The following is a 23632-nucleotide window of genomic DNA, read 5'->3' on the forward strand; positions in this document are numbered from 1 at the left end:
GATAATGAAAAAGAATGATTTCTGGACACAATTTCAGCTGCTATTTCTGTGACTGCTTCAAAATCAAAACAAAAAGAGATACAAGACACTTCATTTTAAGTTTACTGAAATTCACTCCGGAGGACCAAGCACTGGAAATGTAAAGTTTGACTTTCAGTTTTCAACAGTCAAACGTGCTCAAAACAACTATTAAGGTCTTTGATTTCAAGAAATATAACTTAAGCTGTGATGAAAGAATACAAAGATGTTTGACTACCTGCTATCCAGCCATTACATGGCTTGGTAAGTTTTCTGTTCTAATATTTAACTCATTAGACATTGCAGGTAACATAATTAACCCACAGTAGAGATACTGACATACTTGTTTACTGAAATAAAAAAGTACAACACAAAACCAAAAAATAGAACATAAAAACCAATTATTTTGAAGAACATGCATGTTATTCTCCATGATTACCAGTGCATTTAAGAAAAGGCTAAGTAGTTTGCTTTCATTTATCTTTTTGCTATTTTGATCAAGACGTAAAATTAATCTCATCTATCAAAACTATTGAGAAGACGCATGCTTATCCCCAGCTGGAAAGTGTAATCCCTACTTCCATTCTCACTGTGAAATAAACTTTTCACCTCCTTTGTAATACCTGACAGTAAGTGCAAGTTGATACCACAGAAATTTCTCAGAATGATCCTTGGGAAAAAAAAATATGGAAATTTCAGCATTTAAATATGTCAGAGCCACGATTAGCATGCTTCTGCATAAAAAACGTAAACAATATTAGCCAAAGTTGTTTGTTGTTTTGGTTTTTTTTTTTAAAAGTCAAAATGTGGAGGGAGAGGAGACCCTGCCCTGCTGGCAAAACGTGGGTCTCATCTATGACCCACGGCAGAGCCCCAGAGACAGAGGTGGCCAGGGAAGCTGCCCCTCCAGCACTGCATGGCAGAGCACAGCAGGCAGGAAGGCACAGGCAAGGACCCCAGCTCAGCTCTCTGATCGGATCCCACCACATCCCTGCCCAGTTCAAGATGTGGCCAGCCGCAGCAGAGGCTAACCCACTCACCCTGTTACTGTGCTTGCAAACGCTTGGGATTTGTATAGGGGACTTCCTAACATTGGGAAGTGATGTAGACTTCAATGCTGACAATGTTTCAGGAAGAATTTGCAGAAATTCAGTATGTAACCGTTTTTCAACATTCCACATATATAATACAGTATTTTACAGTTCTGTATTAAATATAATACTGAAGCATTTTCTACACCATGTCCTCTCCCAACTCCATTAATTCCATCGTATTTTTAAATTAATAGGATTACCTGAAATCTCTAGGTCTCAGAACAACCGTGATCTATTTAAAATCTGAGTGATTCAAAACGTCCCACCCTTACATGGATAACATGCAGTTAATAGCAGTTATTCCAAGAAAATAAAATCAACCTATTACTAACTTCACAGTTATGTCTTAGCCCTGAAATGCATTTAGGTGCTATCTCCTTCCAGATGCTTAATGAAAGGTAGACAGGTTGTTATTCATGGGAAAAACCTCAACCCTCTCTCATTTATAGAAAAACTGTGATTACAATGAACATTCCAAATACAAGATTCTCTCTCTCAAACTGTAAAGTTACTGACAAGAGCAGCGTATCTAAAGATACATTCCCGAACAACCCTACCAGAATGTATGGAAATGCACAGTCTGAGAGCAGAGTTCACATATTTTAGAAGTCACAAAGCACCGGCATCAAATGCTAGAATTACACAAGCTTAAATGTTTTCCATTTTTTTCCAACTTGCAAAAGTCCCTCAAAATATGTCTGTGAAGTGAACACAGTGCAAATGCATAATTCTTTGCAGTATCTGGCCTCTTCATGCAGACAAAACCCCATCTGGATGTATCTTAGAAGCTGTGAAGGTCACAACTGTTTCCCAAGAAAACAAAACTGCAAATGGTACTTTACAGGGTAATTGTAGAATCTAGCTATTTTCCCCATGCACAGAAATTATTAAATGTGCAATACTTAAACTATGAATATACCAAACAATAACTATATTCATTTATGCTTTTGCAACATCTATGTAGAGGCTCCTAGAATTTAATACCTTTCAAAGTTCACAAAGATAAAATTAAGCCAGGCCATCTACTCACTCAATCATTTATGACTTTAAAAACAAGAAACCCACAGACAAAGTAGGATCACAAAAAAAAGACACTATTTACATTTGTGATTCAACGTTCAAAGCAGTCCTCCTCCTAAAAGCCACTTAAAAAAGCATTCTTCAAAAGCAGGCCTCTCTTAAATATAATTAGCTTTCAGTTGTCTGTGATTACAGATAAATGACAAAAGACATCCCTTTCTCAAAAAAATATCCAAGAAACTCAATGATGTCTAAGTTGGAAAAAGAGTATACTTTCCATCTTATTTTCCACCTCCATATTCATTTTAGGCAGAAAAAATATTTCAGCCCAGAAAGTGAAAGTTTCATAAAATGTTACCAGCAAACAAGGGAATTACAGCTTCAAACATACATTCCTTCCTGCTACCACACCAGAAGATTTCATAGCTTAAAATGTTTCAATCTCCTTTATTTCAGACTGCCTTCCCACACATGCCTTCATTCACTATCAATAAGGTATTTCCACTTGAGACAAGACACTGAAACAGCAGCGGGATCCACCATAATTACATTTGGAGTTTCTGTACGCGTTGGAAATAATTTTCTGCAATGAACAAGTTAATCTCAGAAATCATTAGCATGCACCACTTGCAAACTTCTTTCACCAAGTCATTTCCCCCAGAAAGTGGCATTCTTTTACACTTTATTGCAAGGTAAATTTTGCTGAAAGCAAATCTCCAGATTTATTCCTGAGCCAACTACTGCAAAACAGCAGACTGGCAGGAGACGTTTCAATCCTAATACATTTGGGCAAAACTAGCAATATGCACTGACACAATTCTTCCTCTAAAACTACTACAGATAATTACATTTACATCCACTGGGTTCTGCTAAGATTAAGTACCTATCTGTAAAACCACTTTCAAAATTAAAAACAGCTTATTGTTATATATAAATACAGTAAAATATACAGATGTACCTAAATGCCTACAATTTTTTAGTTATTGAAAAGGGAGATAGGGACTATCAGTAATACGGTATCTGTATTTAAAAAACCTGAGTTATCAGTACAGTAATGCCATATGATCACTGCTCTACTAGGCACGTAAATTATTTTACCATATGTCCAATTTTCCCCTTCCACTCTCCACTTTCCTGAAAATAAAAGACTCTTAAGTCTAAATGCACATACTCAAAAGTAATCCTAATAATATTCTGTATTCTGGAAGATAAAAACACCGCAGGATCTTGCTGGCAAAAAGAACACGCCAATGAGAAAGGGGGGAGAGAACAGAAGGAAACAGTGTTTGCTCACTCTATGGCGCAGTTTTGCAAGTTTTTGTTTTTTAAGAACTAGTTAATAACACAAAGGGAAAGAACTGGTGGCCTCCAGTGTGAACATTAGTATGTATTTTTTAAATTGCAAAAAAGCGTCATATAAAGTAAGAAACACCACTTACCTGTCCCACCCCCACTCTCAAAACTTGGTGAACTCCATGTTTCAGCAAGGTTTCTTGGTGGCTATGACATCTCAAGACTAGAACAGGCTGGACCCCAAGCAGTAAGAGCATATTAGGAGGGGCTGAAATTGGAAAAGAACGTTATATACCTCTTTCATATCTTATGTACAGCGAATCATAAAACTTGTAATTGAGTAGGTTTCCATAGCAGTTAATTCTGTAGACTGGAAATACTGGTGTCATGGGTTTACAATCCATCATGACCAACAGTATTTAGTTTAGTGAGATTTTGACATAGTTACTTAAAATGACACATCTTAGACAATTAAATCACAAATAAACTAAGCTCCATTTCTCAGAAAAGCCCATCAGTGTAAGCATTTTTATAAAGATTATGGGAAAGCTAACCTTCATGAAGAAGGAAGGAGGAATACATTTCATGCCAAAGGTGACCCACTCTGGTTTTGGTTTTACCACAAAAACTGGCAAAAATTATTTCCCTAACAAAGAAAGCAAAATCATGGAAGCAGGTATCTTCCATGACTACAGAATTAAGATATATATATATATTTTTTTTTTTTTTAAAGACGTCCAAAATCTCTCCTAATAAATCCAGAATTCTTAAGAATCAGCACGTTCTTATTTAAAGAATTCACTAGTTATAACTGAAAAACTGACCTTAAATCTCAATGACCTTTAACGACCTTCAATGTCCTATCTTGACACCAAATACCTTAAAAAAGACACAGTGGTAATTTTGAGTAAAGTCATCCGGCCTGTCAAAAAGCATAAGGCACAATCTGTGCAGCATCTTGTACAAAATTCTAGTCACTTTTCTGTAACTAAGTGTCCTGGTTTTGGCTGGGATAGAGTTAATTTTCTTCCTAGTGCTGATATAGTGTTGTTGATTCAGGATGAGAAGAAAGTTGATAACACACTGATGTTTTCAGTTGTTGCTAAGTAGTGTTTAGACTAAATCAAGGATTTTTCAGATTCTCATGCCCAGCCGGTGAGAAAGCTGGAGGGGCACAAGAAGTTGGGAGGGGACACAGCCAGGGCAGCTGACCCAAAGTGGCCAACAGGGTATTCCATGCCTCACGCGCAGTATACAAACTAGGGGGAGTTGGGGGGGAGGGGTTGCTGCTCAGGAACTAACTGGGCATCGGTCAGCAGGTGGTGAGTAATTGCATCATCCATCACTTGTTTTGTATACTCCAATCTTACTATTATCATTGTCATTTTAGTGTTGTTATTATTATCATTATTAGTTTCTTCCTTTCTGTTCTATTAAACTGTTCTTATCTCAACCCATGAGTTTTACTTTTTTTCCTATTCTCTCCCCCATCCCACTGCGGGGGGGGGGAGTGAGTGAGCAGCTGCGTGGTGCTTAGTTGCTGGCTGGGGTTAAACCACGACATACCTTAGGTATGGCTGAGTTAATTTGAGATGAGGGTATCGCAAAGTGCCACTTTAGTTAGTACGCAGTCTGACATGTAAAGGGCTCTTTAGAGCTCATCTTTTTTTCATGGTGGAGGTTAACAGTTTTTCTTTCCTTTTCTTCACAGCCAGTGAGAGAGAAAAGAACAGAATATAAAACAACACAGTTCTACACGCAATAGTTGCAGTATGTCACAGGACAGCAGGTGCTCAGGGAGTTTACTTTTAATGTGAGAAGTAATATTTCCTAAAAAGATAGCTCTTTTGTCACACCCTCAATGGTCCAGGACAGACAACCTAAAGTCAACAGCAGAAGCATTAACAACCTGTATTACGTATCAGCTAAGAATTTAAGACTCATCCATAGCTCCCAATTAACCACCATGAAGCATCCCAGAAACTCTTCAATTAATAATGACTTACAAAAGCAGCAACTTCTTAAGTACACATGTATGGTTAGTGAGCACCAGGATCTCGTAAGATCTAAAATAATGAATGCCAGGAACTTCAGTTACATAAAACTTTCAATCTTTCCTGAAATAACACCCCCGCCACCACCAAAGTATAGTGATACAAGCAGCTACAGAAATGCATGTTAAACCATACACTAATGGAAGACCGACCTTAAGAATTAGTTACAGAAGTGAAATCAACAAAAGCAGTCTTTAATTTTGTTCTCAGAACATTATTTATTCTGCTTAAAGAAATGAGAAGCAGCAGTATCATACATCTTATACATGGACTGTGTGAACGGGGGGTGGAGAAAGGAAAGGGGGGAATGAAACTTTAGGGGGCTGAGATTACATAAAAGTGCAACCTGATATATTGCTCTATAAATGAATGAATAAATAAATGCCAGGTAAACAGGTTTAAACCTTTGTTTAGAGCTACACTGTAAGAACTTGAACAAAAATCAAGCAAGCAAACCTTTTAATCTCTTCAAAATGCAATGGGCATCTAATTTGTGATAGCCTCTTTTAAATCCCTCAAAACCAAGAATTGATCATCAATGTCAAATAATTTCCAACAGATTCTTACTTATAAACTCAGGGAGTTCCCCCTCAATACTATAAAGCTGTACTGTGAAAGGACTAGGAAATGCAATATAGCACAGGATGTATTTTCTTCCTCGTGCACTACCACTCTTGGTTCCTCAAAGCTGTAGAAAGCAAGCACTTGAACAATTTGAAATATTTATCTAACTTTGAAAGTTATGCAAGGCTAATTCTTCTGCCTCTACCACACAGGAAGTATACTTCATTCTCAACCATAGACAACAGCAACAGAAATGAAGATAAGGTTCAGACACCTGCGGTCACACAACAAATCAAAATCAGATCTCAGCCTCTGTTTCAACTGTAAACTGCAACTAACAAGTTTTGCAACCACACTAAACTTTGATGTTCAAACCCAAGTTTAGCCTACATCTATTAACCTAACACAGGTTATAAGAGACAGAAAAAAGGAAACTAAACAGCCACTGGTCTTCAATCAAGTTACCTCAGGATTTCTGCCAAACACACCCTTAAAGATTTTGCAGGATCAGGCCTCCTACTTTCTTGCCCAGTTTCCTTTTCAAAGTTCACAATTCCTCCCAGAATTAGCCAGTGACATCAAGACTCCCAAATAATTCTTTCCCCCCTCCTCCTCAAGCCAAAATATACCATCCTCAGGACTTTGCTTTCAGCAATGCTTACAAAGAGGTCAAGATATTTTAGAGACACTAGTCATACTGGAACTCAAGTTGAGACCCCTTAACTGAATCTTTTTCAGCATTCTGTCAAAGTCAGTCCTGTCAGGCTTTCTCAAACTGGCCACTCCAAAATGATTAAGGCCTTCTGACTGTTTCAGATACACATTTCTGACTTTGTGTATCAAGGACACGCATACAGACATGAAGGATTTTGTTCAGTTGGGCATAAGCTGGGGGTCTAGTACTACTGAAGATGCCACAGGTGTTCCACCAGGCCTCCAGTGGCTGCTCCAGTGAGTGATGGTCTGTCCACAAGGCACATGCCTCATCTGCTAGGCCTGGGTGATGTCTTGCACATCTGGCTGCTTATCAAATACTACATGTGTGGACATGAGAGATTAAAGCTCCAAGAGAGTAGATTAAATAATTTCAGTATTCTGATCAACTGAGTGTGGTGGAGGGGTTGGGAGTTGGAAAAGTTGGGAGGCCTAGTTTTGACAATGGTTTGCCATATGAGCTTGCAAAAGCAATTTTCACTCTCCTTTGCTGTTTTTTCCATGAAATTGAACAGGGTGCATTCAGAGATTCAACTGAAGATCAATATGATTAAGGTAATCAGTAGCATCTAGCACTTCATCCACTTCTCCAGATCAGACAGCCCCTACAAAGACAGTGGCTATTCATTTATTAAATGTTAGGAGAATTAAGATAATGGTAATTATCTTCTACAAACCAAAATGCACATGCTGTAACATGTTAGTTGAAATCTGTAGGAAGCTCCCATTACAGAGATGCACCACCTACTTCTACACAGTTCAGGAAGTTCATGGGTTGGTGCAGAATACTTAAGACATGTAAGTAAGGTATCTAAAGCATCATACAATCTCTTTACATTTGCAGTAAAACATGTGTCATGAAAACCTGGTAATTACAAGCTGTATTATTTAGGAACTTATAAGTCAAACTAGGAAAACATTCAGACACCTAAGGCAATGTTATGTTCTGAAACTGTACTTTCCAAACAAAATTTACTTCAAAATTAGAAACAGTAATATCCTGGTATGAGATTATATTTGTGAAGTCTAGGTGAAGTAATTTCTTTCTTTTTTTTTTTTTTTTTTTTTCTTTTTTTGCTAGGGTAACATGACAAAAATTACCCTTAACTGCCTTAAAAGTACCAAAATACAGACACACCCCCCCCGCCCCGTAACAAAATCAACCCTTCAACATGCAAACAGTACTATTATTTCCAAACAATTTCATTCAGGATTCTACATATGTTTGCTCCATTTAAATCAGTTACAGAGAATCTAGTCCAAAATCTGAGATTTAACAACATATATTTAACAGCTCAGTACTCAAATCCATGCTTTTTATGTCATACTTCAAAATGACTTTCAGAATCACGGAAGTGAAGGTTCCACCGAAGCACCTCAATCTTTCCAAGAAAAATTATGCAACTTTCTCTGCCCAAGCAAAAACAAAGAGACTGTGAAATTCTGAAACTTACCTGTAACATACCAACTATTTCCACTTTATTAAAAAAGATGAAAGAATGAAGTGTTGATAGCATATTCTCCTCAAAAACTGAGGGAGTGGGTAGGACCATATCTTGAATATACTGTACTCTGTATGTCTGATGTATTTTTTGCTTCAGCTCTGGATCAGATATAGGAATCACCTCTTTAAATTTTGCCGTTTTAGTCAGAAATTCCCTGTGTTTCCGTGACTGTGATAAAGACGGGTCATATTCTAGGCATCCAATTACGTCCATTATACATTCCTCGGAAAACATGACTTCAAAAAGTGCAGTTCTGTTCAAAAGGAAAATTCCCTTGATAATTTCATATAAGTGGTGTAGTCCTTCAATGTTCTCCAAGTCTTCACACACATGAAAAATTTCTAAGAGCTTCTTAATATAGCCCTCATTTTCCAGTGCTAGTGCGAGTTTTTCACGACGTAATGGTGAAGGCAATGAAGATGCCACAAGTTCTGCAATTTCTTCTAGTCGACTTAATTCACAAGATGGCAATTCTAGACCTGGTGATGACATATCATCAAAACGTTCTTCCTCAGATTCATCGACAAGGTCCTGAGTAATATCAACAGAAGGGTCTTTGCCTTGAACCTACAAAATAAGATGTGTTTAGGAAAGTGGAGTTTAATGGTTACTGCTACTTGAACGCTTTTTTAAAAATACCATTTGAAATGTCACACACTTTTTCTTTGTATGGCCAAAATAGAAGTGCAAATCTAAGTTTCATATTGAGTACAGCTGGTTTGGAAAATACGACATAATGAAAAGATGTCTTCAAACAGAAGGCTTTACAAAATTATTTCTACATTAGATATTTATTTCTATTTATTTTCTATAAAAAGGAGGAAGAATAAAGCTACACTTTCTGAGTACTTCAAATATAAAAGGAAATTCATAATTACTAGTGTGGACTACAACTTTTTAATAGACTACTGAACTAAGCTATTTGTTTCCAGTCTTTATTCTCTGCAGACAGATTTTCAAATGCAAACCACTATTACTTACTGCAGGGATAGCTTTAAACATTTTTCTATAGGCTATTTAACTGCTACCTCAAACAGAAGAGAGGCATGTCTTGATAATTTAGTTGTTGTTTTCATTTCTTGAGAGCTGCAAGTTGAAATCTGTTACCGTGCACTTTCTAAATACTCAACACAGACACAGAATCCCCTCTTAAGAACAGAAAACCCCAAACCACCATTAACGAAAGAGTAGTGGAAACCTGGAGCTGTCAGAAAAACAAGGCACAGGACCTGCAAAGATCTCTCTAGAGATACAATGAGGAAACTGCGGGAAGTATGGACTAGTGAAAAAAGAGAGACAGTTGCTTGGCCACCAGAGTGTTTCAGCTTTAATGACATCTTAATTGTGGTATCTGCTTGGAGTCTGACATATCAAATCCAGAAAGGCACTGCTGTGTAGAACAGTAGAAGGTACTGTTCTTTTTAATCCTGAAAATCAGCAAAAAAAATCTGGGAGAAATAATTCTTCATGGATAACAGCAAGCCTATACTTAGATTAAAATCCAGAATGCTGTTAAAACCCACATACTGTTCTGCTTATACATCAGCAACCACTTCCAGTATAAGCTGTATCAAAGTTTTCCTTTTAGATGAAGCTTTAATGACTGAGGAAGCTTAAGATCTTCAAAGCACACTAGACACAAATACAATAGCATGACCTCAAAACAGGATGTAAAGACACTGGTTTCTTACAAAAATATTAGATCGTTACAGGAGGCTGAGGAAGCTGGGCTTATCGGTGTTTCCCAAGAACACAATTTCCCCTTTCCCCCATTTTGTTTCTTCTCCCAACTTTTGGTCCTTTGACTGCTAAGGTTCCTGGAAATGTTTCTCTACTTATTTACATAAGTGGTAAACTCTTGAAGAGACTCATTCCTAAAAAAAAAAGGAATGATTTATACACATGCAATTATGAAACCAGATTTCTTTTGCTTTATTTCTGAAATCAATGAGAACAAACTCCAAGAGACATAGTAGAGAGAGCTAGATGTTCGTTAAGAACAGAAAGAGAGAGCACATAAAGAGAGAATAGACAAATTTAGAGAAATCCCACCTAATTAAGCACAGAAATTAAGAAAAGTTGTAATGCTTGGAATGGGAGAAAAAACCCAAACAAGAACTGACCAATTGAACTAACATAAGTGAATATATTGACTAAACTCCTTTGGGTATTGGTCAGTAGTTAATACCTGATCAAATGTTATCCAGAAGCAATACTAATTCAGTGACTATACAGTCATCTGGTCATAGTGATAAAACATGAGTTAATTAGCCCATATTAAAATATAAACACACTACATATAAATTGTTTGATTTCTGTAAACTGTAAGAATTATAGCCTTGAGTTGATAATACAGGGATAGAGCTATCTCCTACTTCAACTACCAGATCAATCTTTCACACCCTGACAGTCAACAGAAGCATACTGTCACATTTAGATGGAAAAAAGTTCTGTTGAGAAACTCAATATTCCCCTCACCTGAAACACACGAATGAGGTAAGACAAGAATGAGAAATGTAAGAAGAGAAACGTGAACAAAATGTGGCTAAATCCGTGAGAAATACACTATAAAATTCACTAAGAGCTCACATACATTCTTCTCTCTACAATAGAGCTTTGGACAGGTAACCTTTTCCCTTCTGGCCAACCTGGAAAAAGTTAATTATTAAATTAATTGTTATGAAACTTTTTAAGCACTCATTTTGAGCTACACTACCTTGGGCGATAATAGAGCTGAGAAGTTATGTTAAGCAAAAAGACCTGAAAATGCTCTAAAAAAAATAAATTACCCCAAACATAGTTGAAGTTCATACCAAATTTCTGGAGAAAGTTTTCAAACTCAAAAATGTTAAATGTGAGGGAGGTGTCCAAGAGGATAGTTTTTACTTTCTATCTATTGTGTTCAGATTTACCTCTTAGAACAATCTAAAAATTTTGAACACAAACATTAAGATGGTTTAGGTTGTCTCAATCTTAACTATTATACTTACCTGACATATTTTTTCCCATATTTCATCACATCCTGCTTTTTCTTGAAAGCTAAGTGCCAAATCATAATTTTCAGCCTCAGACCACACAATCAAGGTATCCTTTAAAGAGAAGAAGAGTATTTTCAGGCAATTGTATTTCAGATTTTACAAACCTGAATCATGTTTAAAGAGCAAAATTGTAAAATAAAAACAGCTTGACACCTAATTATGACAGGACAGTATTGCAATACAAATGTAAAGATCATACTTTGTAAGATTTTTATATGTTCTGAGATTCTTAGGATTAAAAACATTCTGCATAAACCAGAACAAGGAAGTTCCAGAAAGGTACTAAAAGTTTTAGTTCTTAATTCACATGACCATAATATTGTAGATGTCAAAAAGGTTAATCTAGAATATGTACTTCTACATCAGTGCATCTTCTGATAAAATACGGTAACAAAAGCAAGAGGCTTTGGCTTGTTTTTTTTAAATCTGTTTCAATTGGACCACATAAAACTGCACATCTTTTGTAGGATCAAAGTTACTTTTTTTTTTTCTTCATTTTTCATAAGCCCCAGAAGACACTGTGCTAATGCACAGAACAGCTGCTTAGAAAGCAGCCCCAAGACACCTACAAACTTTAAACAAGAAGAGAAACTTGAGTATGCACGCAGTTAACTGCCTAAGAGTGTGCATACCCTATTACACTGAACGACACGCACCATTTTTACTCATTCCAAACTACAATTCTGAAAGGATGTTTTGCCCTAGATTTCTGTAAGTTAGTTGAAACTGTGCTTAGCTATATTTACTACCCAGACTCTTAACCTCTCATCTACTTACTAGAATAGTTCCAAGAGTTTATCAGAGCCCACATACTGCATGCAAAAACAATATATGGAAGTGGAAGCTGATGCTGCAAAGAGCAATATCGCACACTGATAAGGTATTTGATGCAGTAGTTTACAGACACTCTGCTAAATAACTGTCAGAATAAAAAAAAAACCACAACACAAAAAGAGACTATAATCTGCATTATTTACATATTGAATCAAGTTTTATTTTATAATTCTTTTGTCTTCCTACCACAGCTAGCTGAAATACAGCCACATTAAATACATATAGCCCCATGAAACTGCATTATTTCAGTTAAGTGCTAAAACATGCATTTACTCACGAGGACAAGAGACATGAGAATTTTTCTACTTATATTTCAATGAGAACCATAAAATAGAGTGTTTTTGCTTCATCAAGTATAGATTTTGCTTATAGCGATTATTCCTAAAGGAATTAATTTTAAATATTTGCAAAAGCACTACAAATTGCCAGACAGTTATAAAGTTTAAGGCAGTTTATTAATTAGGCTTAATTGATTTAAAAAATGAAAACGAACACTGAGGATAAAGGGAAATCTTACATTTAGATTTTAATATGCACTTACTAGAAAACTCCTTAAACTAAACTGTAATCCAAATAGCACAATCAGCTAGCTCCATTAGAATTCAGTCAAGCAATACAATACAATCAATTTGCCATTACCAGAGCAGGTATACTGCTTCAGAGGCACTAATGGCTTTACCTTGCAAATGGCAAATAGTTTACCTTTTCCTTTTCCAAAGGGTTGAGGAAGAGGTGGTACACAGAAGAAAGGGATTTAGGAAGACCACCTCCAAAATACAAAAGGAAGAAGAAAGTCACAATTAATAGTTTATTCTCTACAAGACAGGTCACGGTACAAATACTCTGGTAATAACAGATTGACAGCACCTAGTACTGCTGACTCCTGTAGAGTAAGTAAAATAACAGTTTACAAAGACTTGGAAAGGGAAGGTCCAAAAGAAAAAAAAGAGATTTTTTCTTTAGCCATCTTTTAAAAACAGTATGTACCTTACTGCAGTATTCATTGTATGTATTGGGTTCAAAATCTAATACATTAATCTCTGCAATTAGTATTTATACTGCAGTAATTTTCAAGGCCACTGTCTCATCAGCTTCCCACTGAGTGGCACTCATTTCATTTAAAAAAAACAACCATAACACTAAATCTTAAGTAGACCCTAGCAGAACTTGCAACATTCCTATCTAATTACATTTCCATTTAAGTGAAAGTGGTTAGATTTCTAAGCAAGCCATTTCCAAAAGAAGATCAAAACGTATTTTCTTTTCTATAAAGAGCATGACTAACAAATAGGGAAATGACTAAACACAAATAAGGACAGTGTTATTTACATTAACTGCATTAAGTTGAATAAACCAAAGCTCTAAGTCTGAATAAAATCCAGCACTGGATCAACACAGGTCTGTCTGTCTTTCTCCTTTGGGGAGCGGAGGGATGGAGGAAGGAAGGCAGGCAGAGAAAAATGAAAGGGAAGACACAAAGGTAAAGCTGCCTTTGAAAACTATAGTCACAGAGATACAGAAGTGTATTTCGCCATTGTATAGCAATTGTTCTTGTTAAGCAAGATCATCTACTATCATACATGGAAGTTCAGACAGTATTTTTTCACCTCTACACATTCTGATTATTATTTTTTTAATTGTTTCTTCTTTGGAAAGCAAAAAAAAAACTGCTGAAAGAAATTACTTGAGCAGCAGAACAATGATCTTCAAGTTTGGTTTATTAATATTAGAAAAGTATTTTCCAATTGTCAACACTAACAATTTCAAATGATTAGTTATCTATTGTCTTATCACACAAGGATTTTGTATTACAGATTAATATCAGTGTCTCAACAGAAAACTATCAATTGCTGCTCTCCAAATCTTATTTGTTTGTACATCCTTTCTTGCCTCAAATGGCTTTCAAAAGAAAACATGAAACAAAGAAAAGCACTTCACTCTGTTGCACAATACACAATTCAGTCAAAGTTTAAATTCACTGTTAAATGCAGACAGTTATTAATGCAATTTCATTTTCTTAATCCTACAAAGCTTATACTCTTTAAAAAGAAGAGCAGTACAAGACTTATACAAATAGGGAGAAGTGACTGAAGGAAATTCTCGACGTAGTTTAAAAAGCATGATTAAAGGTCTAGTTTCTGCTTGTTTTATTTAAAGGTGTCTTTCTGTATGTGTTTGATCTGAAATCTCCTCAGTGTAATTCGAATCCACCAGCTACTCTGGATCTCTCAGCTATGGAATAGGACTATCTGTTGCTTCCAAATGCCAAGCGTTACTTCTTGCAACTCCAAAAAGCAACTGAAATCTCTTAAGACTGCCTCCTCCATTCCAAGAGAAAACAAGAGTGTGAGTAAATAGATTTAGTGATAGTAGCTGTTGAGAGAGGTAAGGAGATGAGTCTTGCACATTACCCCTCTATAAGCATAAAATCTTCAATTTTATATGATTCATAAAAGCAGTTCTGGCTCAGTTTGATCAAAAACATATCCTTGCATTACATACAAAATATTAGCCTCTAAACAAGGAACTGGATGGGACGCCTAAAACAAACATCTAAAATTGGTTCTGATCTAGCTTGTTAAAGACAACTAAAATGTGAAAGTGCAGTATTAAGTCATAGCTACATTGTGTGAACTAAGTCATAAACACAGACAAATGTTTTATCATTGAAGGCTTTTATACTGAGTGCTCCGCAAGAATCCTAGCATTCTAGCTCCTCACATTTTTCAAGATGCGTTAGAGTTCTTGGCAAGATCTTTTTTTAATAGGATGACAATCAGGAAAATACTTATGTAGAGTTTGTGATCTTATTCTGAGTTTGAAAATAATTTGCTGCTTTGCAAAAAAATATTTTGACAATAGTGCCAGTTGGATGTGTCATCACTACCTTAGCTCATACAAAATTCACTGTCTCCTTAAGACCATTTATAAAAATTTGTCTCCTTTCATACTATTGTTCATTATGACTGCTCAGAATCAGGAATTCTCAATTTTAAGCAAAAATTCTGAGCATGGCCTCTTTTTAGAAGACCTATGTATTTAACAGTCCATAAAGAGGTATTTATCATTTCTACCAATTAAGGTTAACTTTCTGCACGCTTATCCTTATAAAGATAGAGCCTGAGGCAAAACTTCTTCAGAATACAATCAGGGATTTCTCTGCTGCTTCTCTCCTTGTTGGCTGCATCAAGTTCACATGGAGCAAGTTTTGGTTAGTTTGAGGTTTTCAAGGAAGCATTACTGTATGCTACAGCTTTGAGACTTCATTCCTAAGAAGCAAACCTTCAAAAATACTACTGCAATAGTTTAAGCCAGGAAGCAGTAGCAATTGTACTTAGATGGACAGGGCTTGGTATCTACTATATGATCTCTCCTCACCTTTTGAAATTATTTCCAAAAGCCTTACTTTCCTTTATAGAAAGGTTGTTGAATACACACTATCAGTCTCAAGTTCTTGCCATAACACTCACCAGAAGTCACACTTTTATTAGACATTAAATCAGTTTTATTTAACTATTAGCAAGCTGATTAGCAGGTGTGTTGTACAGCATTCATACAATCTCCAAAGCAAGCCCTGGGATTTCATAATGGAGAATTTCAGAGCAACTAGTACTCAGGATCTGATTCTGCTGTAAAACTGATTTAAGATTTCTTTCCTAACGTGATAAAATTAAGAAAACTGTTGTTGTTTGACAATACCCTCTCACTGGTGTTCACATCCAGGAAGAATACTAGTCTTCCCTGTAGCTCCAAAATATTCTCTTGGCATCCCTATGAGATTTGGGCTACTCTCAATAAGTACTGATCCCCCAAATTAGATAGGTCTTCCATAAATTCTTTCTTTCTCTCTTAAAAAGCTAATTAATCTTTTCCTACTAGGCCTCAAATGATTTAGGCCTATGACACTTTCCTGGCCCCCTCTGGAAGTTCAACACAGGAAGGTTGTTCCTCCCCTCTTGGGCTGCCTGCCTGACTGCTCGTCAGTCTTCCTTATCTAAGCCCTTATGTTTACAGTTACACAGACACTTCCCTGGACATGCCAAGCCACCTTTCAGCATCTTGCTAGCTATTCATAACCAGCTTTCTGCTGAGGAAATAAACTACTGGCACTACCCAGGTTTTTTTCAGTTAAAATATATATAGTTATGGTGGTAGGTTGAAGTAAAGTCTTCAGGCTAAAAAAACCAGCCCCAGTAATGTAATATAAGTTTCAATTTTGCATTTGCTTTTGTGCATTTGTTCACCTAGAACCTGGATATCTGGATCTGCTAACAAGTTATCCCAAAAACTTGAAGAACATATCAAAGGCACACTCAGTCTTTCGGCAGAATGTATTCTATTAGCTTCTACGGAAGCTCAACAATCATACATGACTTTTCAGTTAGTGATTTCATAGCTGCATTCCCATGAATCATGTGGAATAAAATCAGTTTATTAGTTCTGTAACAGAACCTTGACTCACTGGCCTAGTGACCATACCCAGAAGCAGCAAATTAGATTTCACAGGAAAACATGTGTGAAGACAAAGGAACATGTGATCATATAAAACAGATGAACCAACACCCCCCCCCCCCCAACCCAAGAGCAGTCACTCCCCTTTGTTTCTCCTCTCACCCCACAAACACACACACTTTTCCTTACTACCTTAGCTACAACAGGCACAAATTTTATTGAAATAGTTTCACTGTTGGCTCACTTGTCCTGACAGCAAGGGTAGGAAGTTCATCTTCTCTGAGCATTCTGCCAGTGCCTTTCTGGATCCTTTCAAAATTTAGCTTTGTTATTAATAAGACTGCTATCCGTCATTCAAGGATAGCCACCTTCAAGCTACATAGCTAGTAGATGGTACTCTGGATGAATTTAAGCTTTGTATTCTTGTGAGGAACTGAAAAAGGGACTGCAAAAGCAGACGACACAAGACACTGAAGCTTCTAATGCAGAGGCAAGACTTTGTAGCTGGAAGCTGGAAGCAACTCAAGTCTTCCTTGTTTCAGGCACAAAAAGGGATGCAATACACACTTCATCACTGGGTTACAGGTTGTACATGGATGTATCTAAAATAAAGTTGAGGATATAAGTATTTACTGTTCTATTGCTAAAGCATTGCCAAAGTATATCAAAAGTATATGGAAGAGTATATAACCCAGTCCACAACATATCTGCTTTCTCCCTAGACAAATGCTATGTATATAGAGTTTATTTCTCCTTTATGGTTGCATAGGAAGAGGTGTGTTGTCCTAAAATGCTAGTGTAATTATTCATTTTCTGAATAATGATCACTTAAGAACAGCACCTTTGTCACTAGCATTCTGGAATTGTGTCACTTTTAATGCCTTTTAAAAAAAGAAAAGAACAGACCATCATGGATTGAAGTGTGTAAACCAACTTCACCAGGACATTACAATTAAAGTATCATCTACCTTTACCAGTATATTAAGAAAACAACCAACAACAGAAGAGGAAAACTAAGTATTCTATGTGTGGTCCAGCAACCCATACTATAACTAAATTCCACTTACTAAACAAAATTTGCTTTTAAGCTGTATGCTACTTATCCATAATTAAATCCAGTATATTCCATACCAAAGTTATAGGACCATTATTGTAATATTTTAAAATAAGAATACCAATAAAACTTAACATATAGCCTTAAACAAGAATATAAGTCAGGAGGCTGAGTGGCTGTACTAACGCATATTTTGCTTTTCAGAAGAAAACTTCTGTCTACAAATCATACTTTAACATAAGAAATATTGGTCCTTTTTCTGAGCCACAGGACATTAGTTTCTCAAGTTGTTTTCTTTCTAGCTTGTTTTCCTCCTACGCATTCCTTTCTTCTAGTTCTAGTATAAGCAATGATGAATTTGCCAGGAAGTACAGAGTTCACAGAATCCAAAAACTTCCACTGGTAGCAATTCTACATTACTGAATCAGATACATAGACATATCTTTGTTTTTGAATGCACAGCAGCAAATGACTCTTCATTGTGACAGAAAGACTAATTTACCTGACTAGTGAAAAGGTACTTAAAAGACTGCCTATGCGTTTCATGCTTTAAGGAATTATTTCAAACCTCTAGATGGCAGGAAAGTCTGGGAAGAGCAAGGACTAGACTGCAAACTGAAGTATCTCAGGACCATGTAGATGTATGAAAAATGAGTCCCCAAGCAGGTCTCAAGATCTGCCAAGTATTATTCCTCTCCAAAAGGAAAAGTAGACAGTTGTTATCTACCACCAATTAGACCAACATTTACATGCACACAGAGACCTGACTAATCCACAATAAAGGGCAGTCATTGCTCTCAATCCTAAACCCCAAGAAGTCTAAAGCAGACAATTTGACAAGAGTTTATTTTACTTGAAGCTCAGGTTCACAGGTTATGTCTTTTGTTGTGTTGGGGTTTTTTTTTGTGGTTTCCATGGATGTTTTACACACCAAGAGAACAGAGGCAGCAAGGCAAAACTGTACTCAGGTCTTCACACTATTATTTTAACAAATAATGATATAAGCTGTGACAGTTATCATTAAAATATACATATGTATACGCTGAGATTGCATAATTTGCAATATCAACAATTACTGAGACAATCTGTTTCGCACTGGCACTACCAGTGCAGCATAGGTAGAAGGGTCTTTGACCAGAAGAACTTCACTGTTTGTCACAAAGGTATCTATAGGCTTGTTGAAGAACCCAAAGCAACTGGGATAGCATTTCCCCAAGAGCTTAACTACCACACATCTCTCCTTCCTTCCAACCACAAATTATGTTAGTTGGTCCAATAAAAGATTGTTTCTTCTTACAAGCCCCACGTCAGCCTAGACAAAAGTCAGAACTCGCCCATTTATTCCATTAGATATCTGAAGTGCCCACAAGCCACATGCTAAGTATGTCACAGTAAAAACAGCTCTGATGTACTGTTACACACCCCTTTAAAAGGGAATGGAGGTTCACCCTTGCAACAAAATTTTGAGATAAAGGCTGGTAAGTTTGTAACATTGGAAAGTTACTTTGAAATTTTAAGTCTCACATTTCTAGGAGACTTTTCTTGAAATTTTATGAGTGCAAGTGACAACTGCAGGCAAACTCAAAAGTAAGTCTTCTATCTCAGGCTGCAATTTCACTAGCAGCTGAGGTGACCCAAGTGGCACTCTGCAGCCAAAAAGGAAAGACCTCACTCACTCTTCCATCCCGCAGTTACACAGATGGATCCTGTGTGAGGTGGCTTGAAAATTCTGCTGATGTAGAGTTAACAGTTTTTGAAGACGGATTTGGAGTACCAGGGTGATTTTCCTGTGGTTTAGTGAGTTTAGGCAGTTCAGAGTTCTATGAGCAGAGCTGGAAAGAAGCCACTCCTCCTTTCAGCTTCTAAGCTCCAAGCTTAGCTCATATGGAGTCAGGTTTAAACTCTGAAGTTGCCTTTTATAAGGGAAAGGGTAAGTAGGCCTCACCTGAAAGATAATGTGCTACAGAGTAGGATTAATACATGCACCAAGAAAGATTTGGTATTTCTAAGGCTCAGAGTGGAGCCCTACATTCAATCTATATTACATACTGCTTTGCTTAAATAATATGAACAACCCACCTGCAAATATAAATTTCTGCCTATGCCACATTTGAAAGCTTTAAGAACAGCACTTTTCTTTCTCCAGCACAGAAAACATACAGTGCTGTTCTAACAGGCCAGATTCATGTTTAATATTTTTATTTCCCTAACCATGTTTTCACAATTACCAGTATTGATTTGTGCAGTGCTAGATTACAATACATGTCTGGCCCAGAGTAGCAATGAGCACAGATACAAGATGCTGTTGCACTGACAGGCACGTTGTGGTGGTTTGCACTGATCTTACAGTTTCATAGAATCATCGAATGGTTTGGAAGGGACCTTAAAGACCATCCAGTTCCACCCCCCTGCCATGGGCAGGGACACCTTCCACTAGACCAGGTTGCTCAGAGCCCCATCCAACCTGGCCTTGAACACTTCCAGGGATGGGGCAGCCACAGCCTCTCTGAGCAACCTGTTCCAATGTCTCACCACCCACACAGTAAAGAATTTCTTCCTAATATCTAATCCAAGTCTACCCTCTTTCAGTTTAAAACCATTACCCCTCATCCTACCACTACACATTCTGATAAAGAGTCCCTCCCCATCTTTCCTGTTAGCCCCCTTTAAGTACTGGAAGGCTGCTATAAGGTATCCCTGAAGCCTTCTCTTCTACAAGCTGAACAACCTCAACTCTCTCAGCCTGTCCTCATAGGGGAGATGCTCCTACTTGTGCCTACTTTAAGCATGCTTCATGTTTGATCTGGCATAAAGCCTACCAATACAAAGCTTGCCCCTCAATGCTCTTTGAACAGACTGGAACCAGCAAAGCAAGTTTACACTAGATCAGCACTTTATGCCATAGAGCCGTGAAATGCTCAAGGTCATTTCAGGAGTCCTAAAGCTCAAGTTACTGTATCGTAGAACCATGACCTCAAGCTAGTCAGGATTACAACTAAGAGTTAGCTTGCTTAGCATTTTTGCTGGTCTTGTCCTTTATTACTCCCTGCAATTGATTCTCCACCCCACACTGGCCTTACCAGTTGTTCAGTAAGGACTGTTTATATGGTGCATGATGAATTATATCAAGGGGCAGATACAGGTTAAATTTTCCAAAGAAGGATATTTTAAACCCAGACTGGTTCTCCCATTCAGTTCAACAAACAATCCTACAAGCAGCTGCAGCTGCACAACCACTGGGACTGCCTGTGAGAAAAACTACTATACATCAATGCTTATAATTAACTATTAAAGCTGAAGACTGAAGAGTCTTTTAATACATTAGCTGTACTGGACAGGATTTTAGGAAGTCTGAGCTGACCAGGCAACAAAATACAATCTGGTTCAGCATTTCTAAACCTTTAAGGGTAATTTTCAGCATCCATGAAATAAGAACAGCAAACAAAGTGCAAGATCTGCAGTTCACTTCTCAGCAATCTCAGTAGCATTCTTTAGGGGCTCACAACACATGGCTTAAATAATTGAAGCAAGGTGCAAACTAGAGGTGAGAAGCTGCTTTTATGTATACAGAATGCTTTAAAACAGGAGTAACTCATATGCATCTTCCAGTAAAGGCCAAAGGTAAACATGCAAATAGCTTTAAAGCCTTCTAGTGGTCTCTTAAATAAAATACATTGAAAGCTGTAGTATCTGAAACATAAAGAGGAAAAAAGCCAGGTGATACTAAGTTTCAGATACTAAAATCCTCAGGAACCTCAGCTACTTCGTGATTTTTCCAGCCATGCTTTCCCTGTCTCTTCCAAAGCATTTTTTAGTGTAAAACAGAGTGCAAGTTATATAGATAACTTCACAAAAAATGCAGAGAAATAACACACATGAAATGCACAAAAATGTTGAGAACTACTTTGCCTCTTATTTTTGGTACAAGAACACACAATATAATTTACAATGCAGGCAAAAAAAAGACTGTATTGCTGAAGATAAAGAACCTGCATTTAAACGAGAAGAAAAAAAGTATATTTACCTGTTGCTTCTGGTATGCAGTGTTCGGGTTAATTTTGGACTCCAAAAGAAGAGAGCCTAGAAAAAAAAATTTCCACTTATTTACATGCATACTAAAATTTCAATCTCAACATGACTTTTCTGATCACTCCTTCCTCAAGTAGGTAATAACTCCTTTCCTCCCAACAATAAGCATGTTAAACCCATATTCTACAGCTTTATATTTCATTTTTCCCCTCAAAGATATTATTCACATAATACAGAACATTCAAGAGTGTTTTAAGGACTGGATTTTTAACCTCTTTCTTATTCTAAGTAATGACTTTTCCACAGAAATTTTTTTAGAGGTGATAAAGTCTGCAAAAAATCAGCACACAAAAAGCATCACAACTGCATTCTGTCGATCACCTACAGCCGTTTTGTATGAAATTTGCTAATCATGTAGTATTTTTTCTTAAAAGTTTAGCTGAAACACATTTGTTTGCTGGAAAGCATATCTAGACACTAATGCTTAGAGTGGCAACCATTGTGACTGCCAATACCAAAAAACTTTAGACCTGATAAACTTAAGAACAATGGTTTCACAGCAGCTTATACTGATTTAAGACACAGAAGAGCAATTCCATTGTCATGTCTCTGTTTTCTTGCTCTTCCTTTTGCCTAAGCCTTAGTATTAATACATGTCACATTTAAATGGTTTGGAGGGTTGATCTAGGTGAAAACAACCCTTAAAACTGCTTTTATTTTTGGTCCAATCACTTCCCTCATCCACCTTGCTGCTGAGCTGCACAAATGCCAGGGCATGAGGGATTCTTTACAGCCATGACTTAAATTTATGTATTTGCAGAGCTTCCCTTAACATACATGAAAAGGTACTGATAATTAAGTTGCATAGACAGTCTTGTAATTAAAACATAAGGCTGCAAGCAGCTCTTTAAAGAGCCATTTCCTCTTTTCTCCATTCATTTACCAGTTTAAATTTATTCTTTAAGAAAAGTCCAAACTTTCTTTAAAAGTGTCAACTTGTCAGTTTCACAGCTATAGTTCTAAGCAGTCTTATATTTATACTACAAGAGTATTTTCAAAATATCCTCACAGAATCTACACTAAAGAAAAATTAAAATGCTTCAACCATCTCAAATATGGAAGCCTGAGAACTTGAAAACAGGACAAGAGAACAAATTACTTAGATATGAAAAACATACTTGGAACTGAAAATTGTACTTCCAAATCTCACAGCAGAATCAAGGACTAGATAGTTTTTACTATCTGAATAGTATACTGTATTGGTTTTGTGTGGCAAGGTTTTGGTAGCGGGGGGGGGGGGGGGAGCTATTACAGGGGTGGCTTCTGTGAGAAGCTGCTGGAAGCTTCCCCTGTGTTCGAGAGAGACCGAGCCCATACCAGCCGGCTCTAAGACGGACCCGCCGCCGGCCAAGGCCGAGCCAATCAGTGATAGTGGTAACGCCTCTGTGATAACATTTTTAAGAAGGAAAAAAGTTGGGATGGGGAGAAACAGCCACCGGAGAAAGGAGAGAGAACACGTAAGAGAAACAACTCTACAGACACCAAGGTCAGTGCAGAAGGAGGGGGAGGAGATGCTCCAGGCGCCGGAGCGAAGATTCCCCTGCAGCCCGTGGTGAAGACCCTGGTGAGGCAGGCTGTCCCCCTGCAGCCCAGGGAGGTCCACGGTGGAGCAGATATCCACCTGCAGCCCAGGGAGGACCCCACGCCGGAGCAGGTGGGTTCCCAAAGGAGGCTGTGACCCCGTGGGAACCCCACGCTCGAGCAGGCTCCTGGCAGGACCTGCGGATCTGTGGAGAGAGGAGCCCACGCTGGAGCAGGTTTTCTGGCAGGACTTGTGACCCCATGGGGGACTCATGGTGGAGCAGTGTGCTCCTGAAGGACTGCACACCGTGGAATGGACCCATGCTGGAGCAGTTCGTGAAGAACTGCAGCCCGTGGGAATGGCCCACGTTGGAGAAGTTCA

General features: G+C 37.5%; 1 protein-coding gene across 4 annotated transcripts in view; it reads right to left on the reverse strand.

Annotated features, from left to right (window-relative positions):
• The window catches only part of PPP4R3A (protein phosphatase 4 regulatory subunit 3A), a 48808-nt gene that overhangs the window by 16281 nt on the left and 8895 nt on the right, over positions 1 to 23632 (reverse strand). For 3 of the 4 annotated variants that reach the window (XM_049828387.1, XM_049828385.1, XM_049828384.1), the window contains 3 exons: positions 21665 to 21720; positions 11253 to 11351; positions 8212 to 8829 (listed from right to left, as the gene is read on the reverse strand). In XM_049828387.1, the coding sequence (XP_049684344.1) occupies positions 8212 to 8829; positions 11253 to 11351; positions 21665 to 21720 (773 nt within the window). Of the gene's footprint in view, positions 1 to 8211; positions 8830 to 11252; positions 11352 to 12836; positions 12902 to 16830; positions 17189 to 21664; positions 21721 to 23632 lie in introns of all 4 variants that reach the window. The other variant, XM_049828386.1, reaches the window with a different exon arrangement.

Source organism: Accipiter gentilis, chromosome 25 (assembly GCF_929443795.1).
Source record: "Accipiter gentilis chromosome 25, bAccGen1.1, whole genome shotgun sequence".
Classification (NCBI taxonomy): Eukaryota; Metazoa; Chordata; class Aves; order Accipitriformes; family Accipitridae; genus Astur; species Astur gentilis.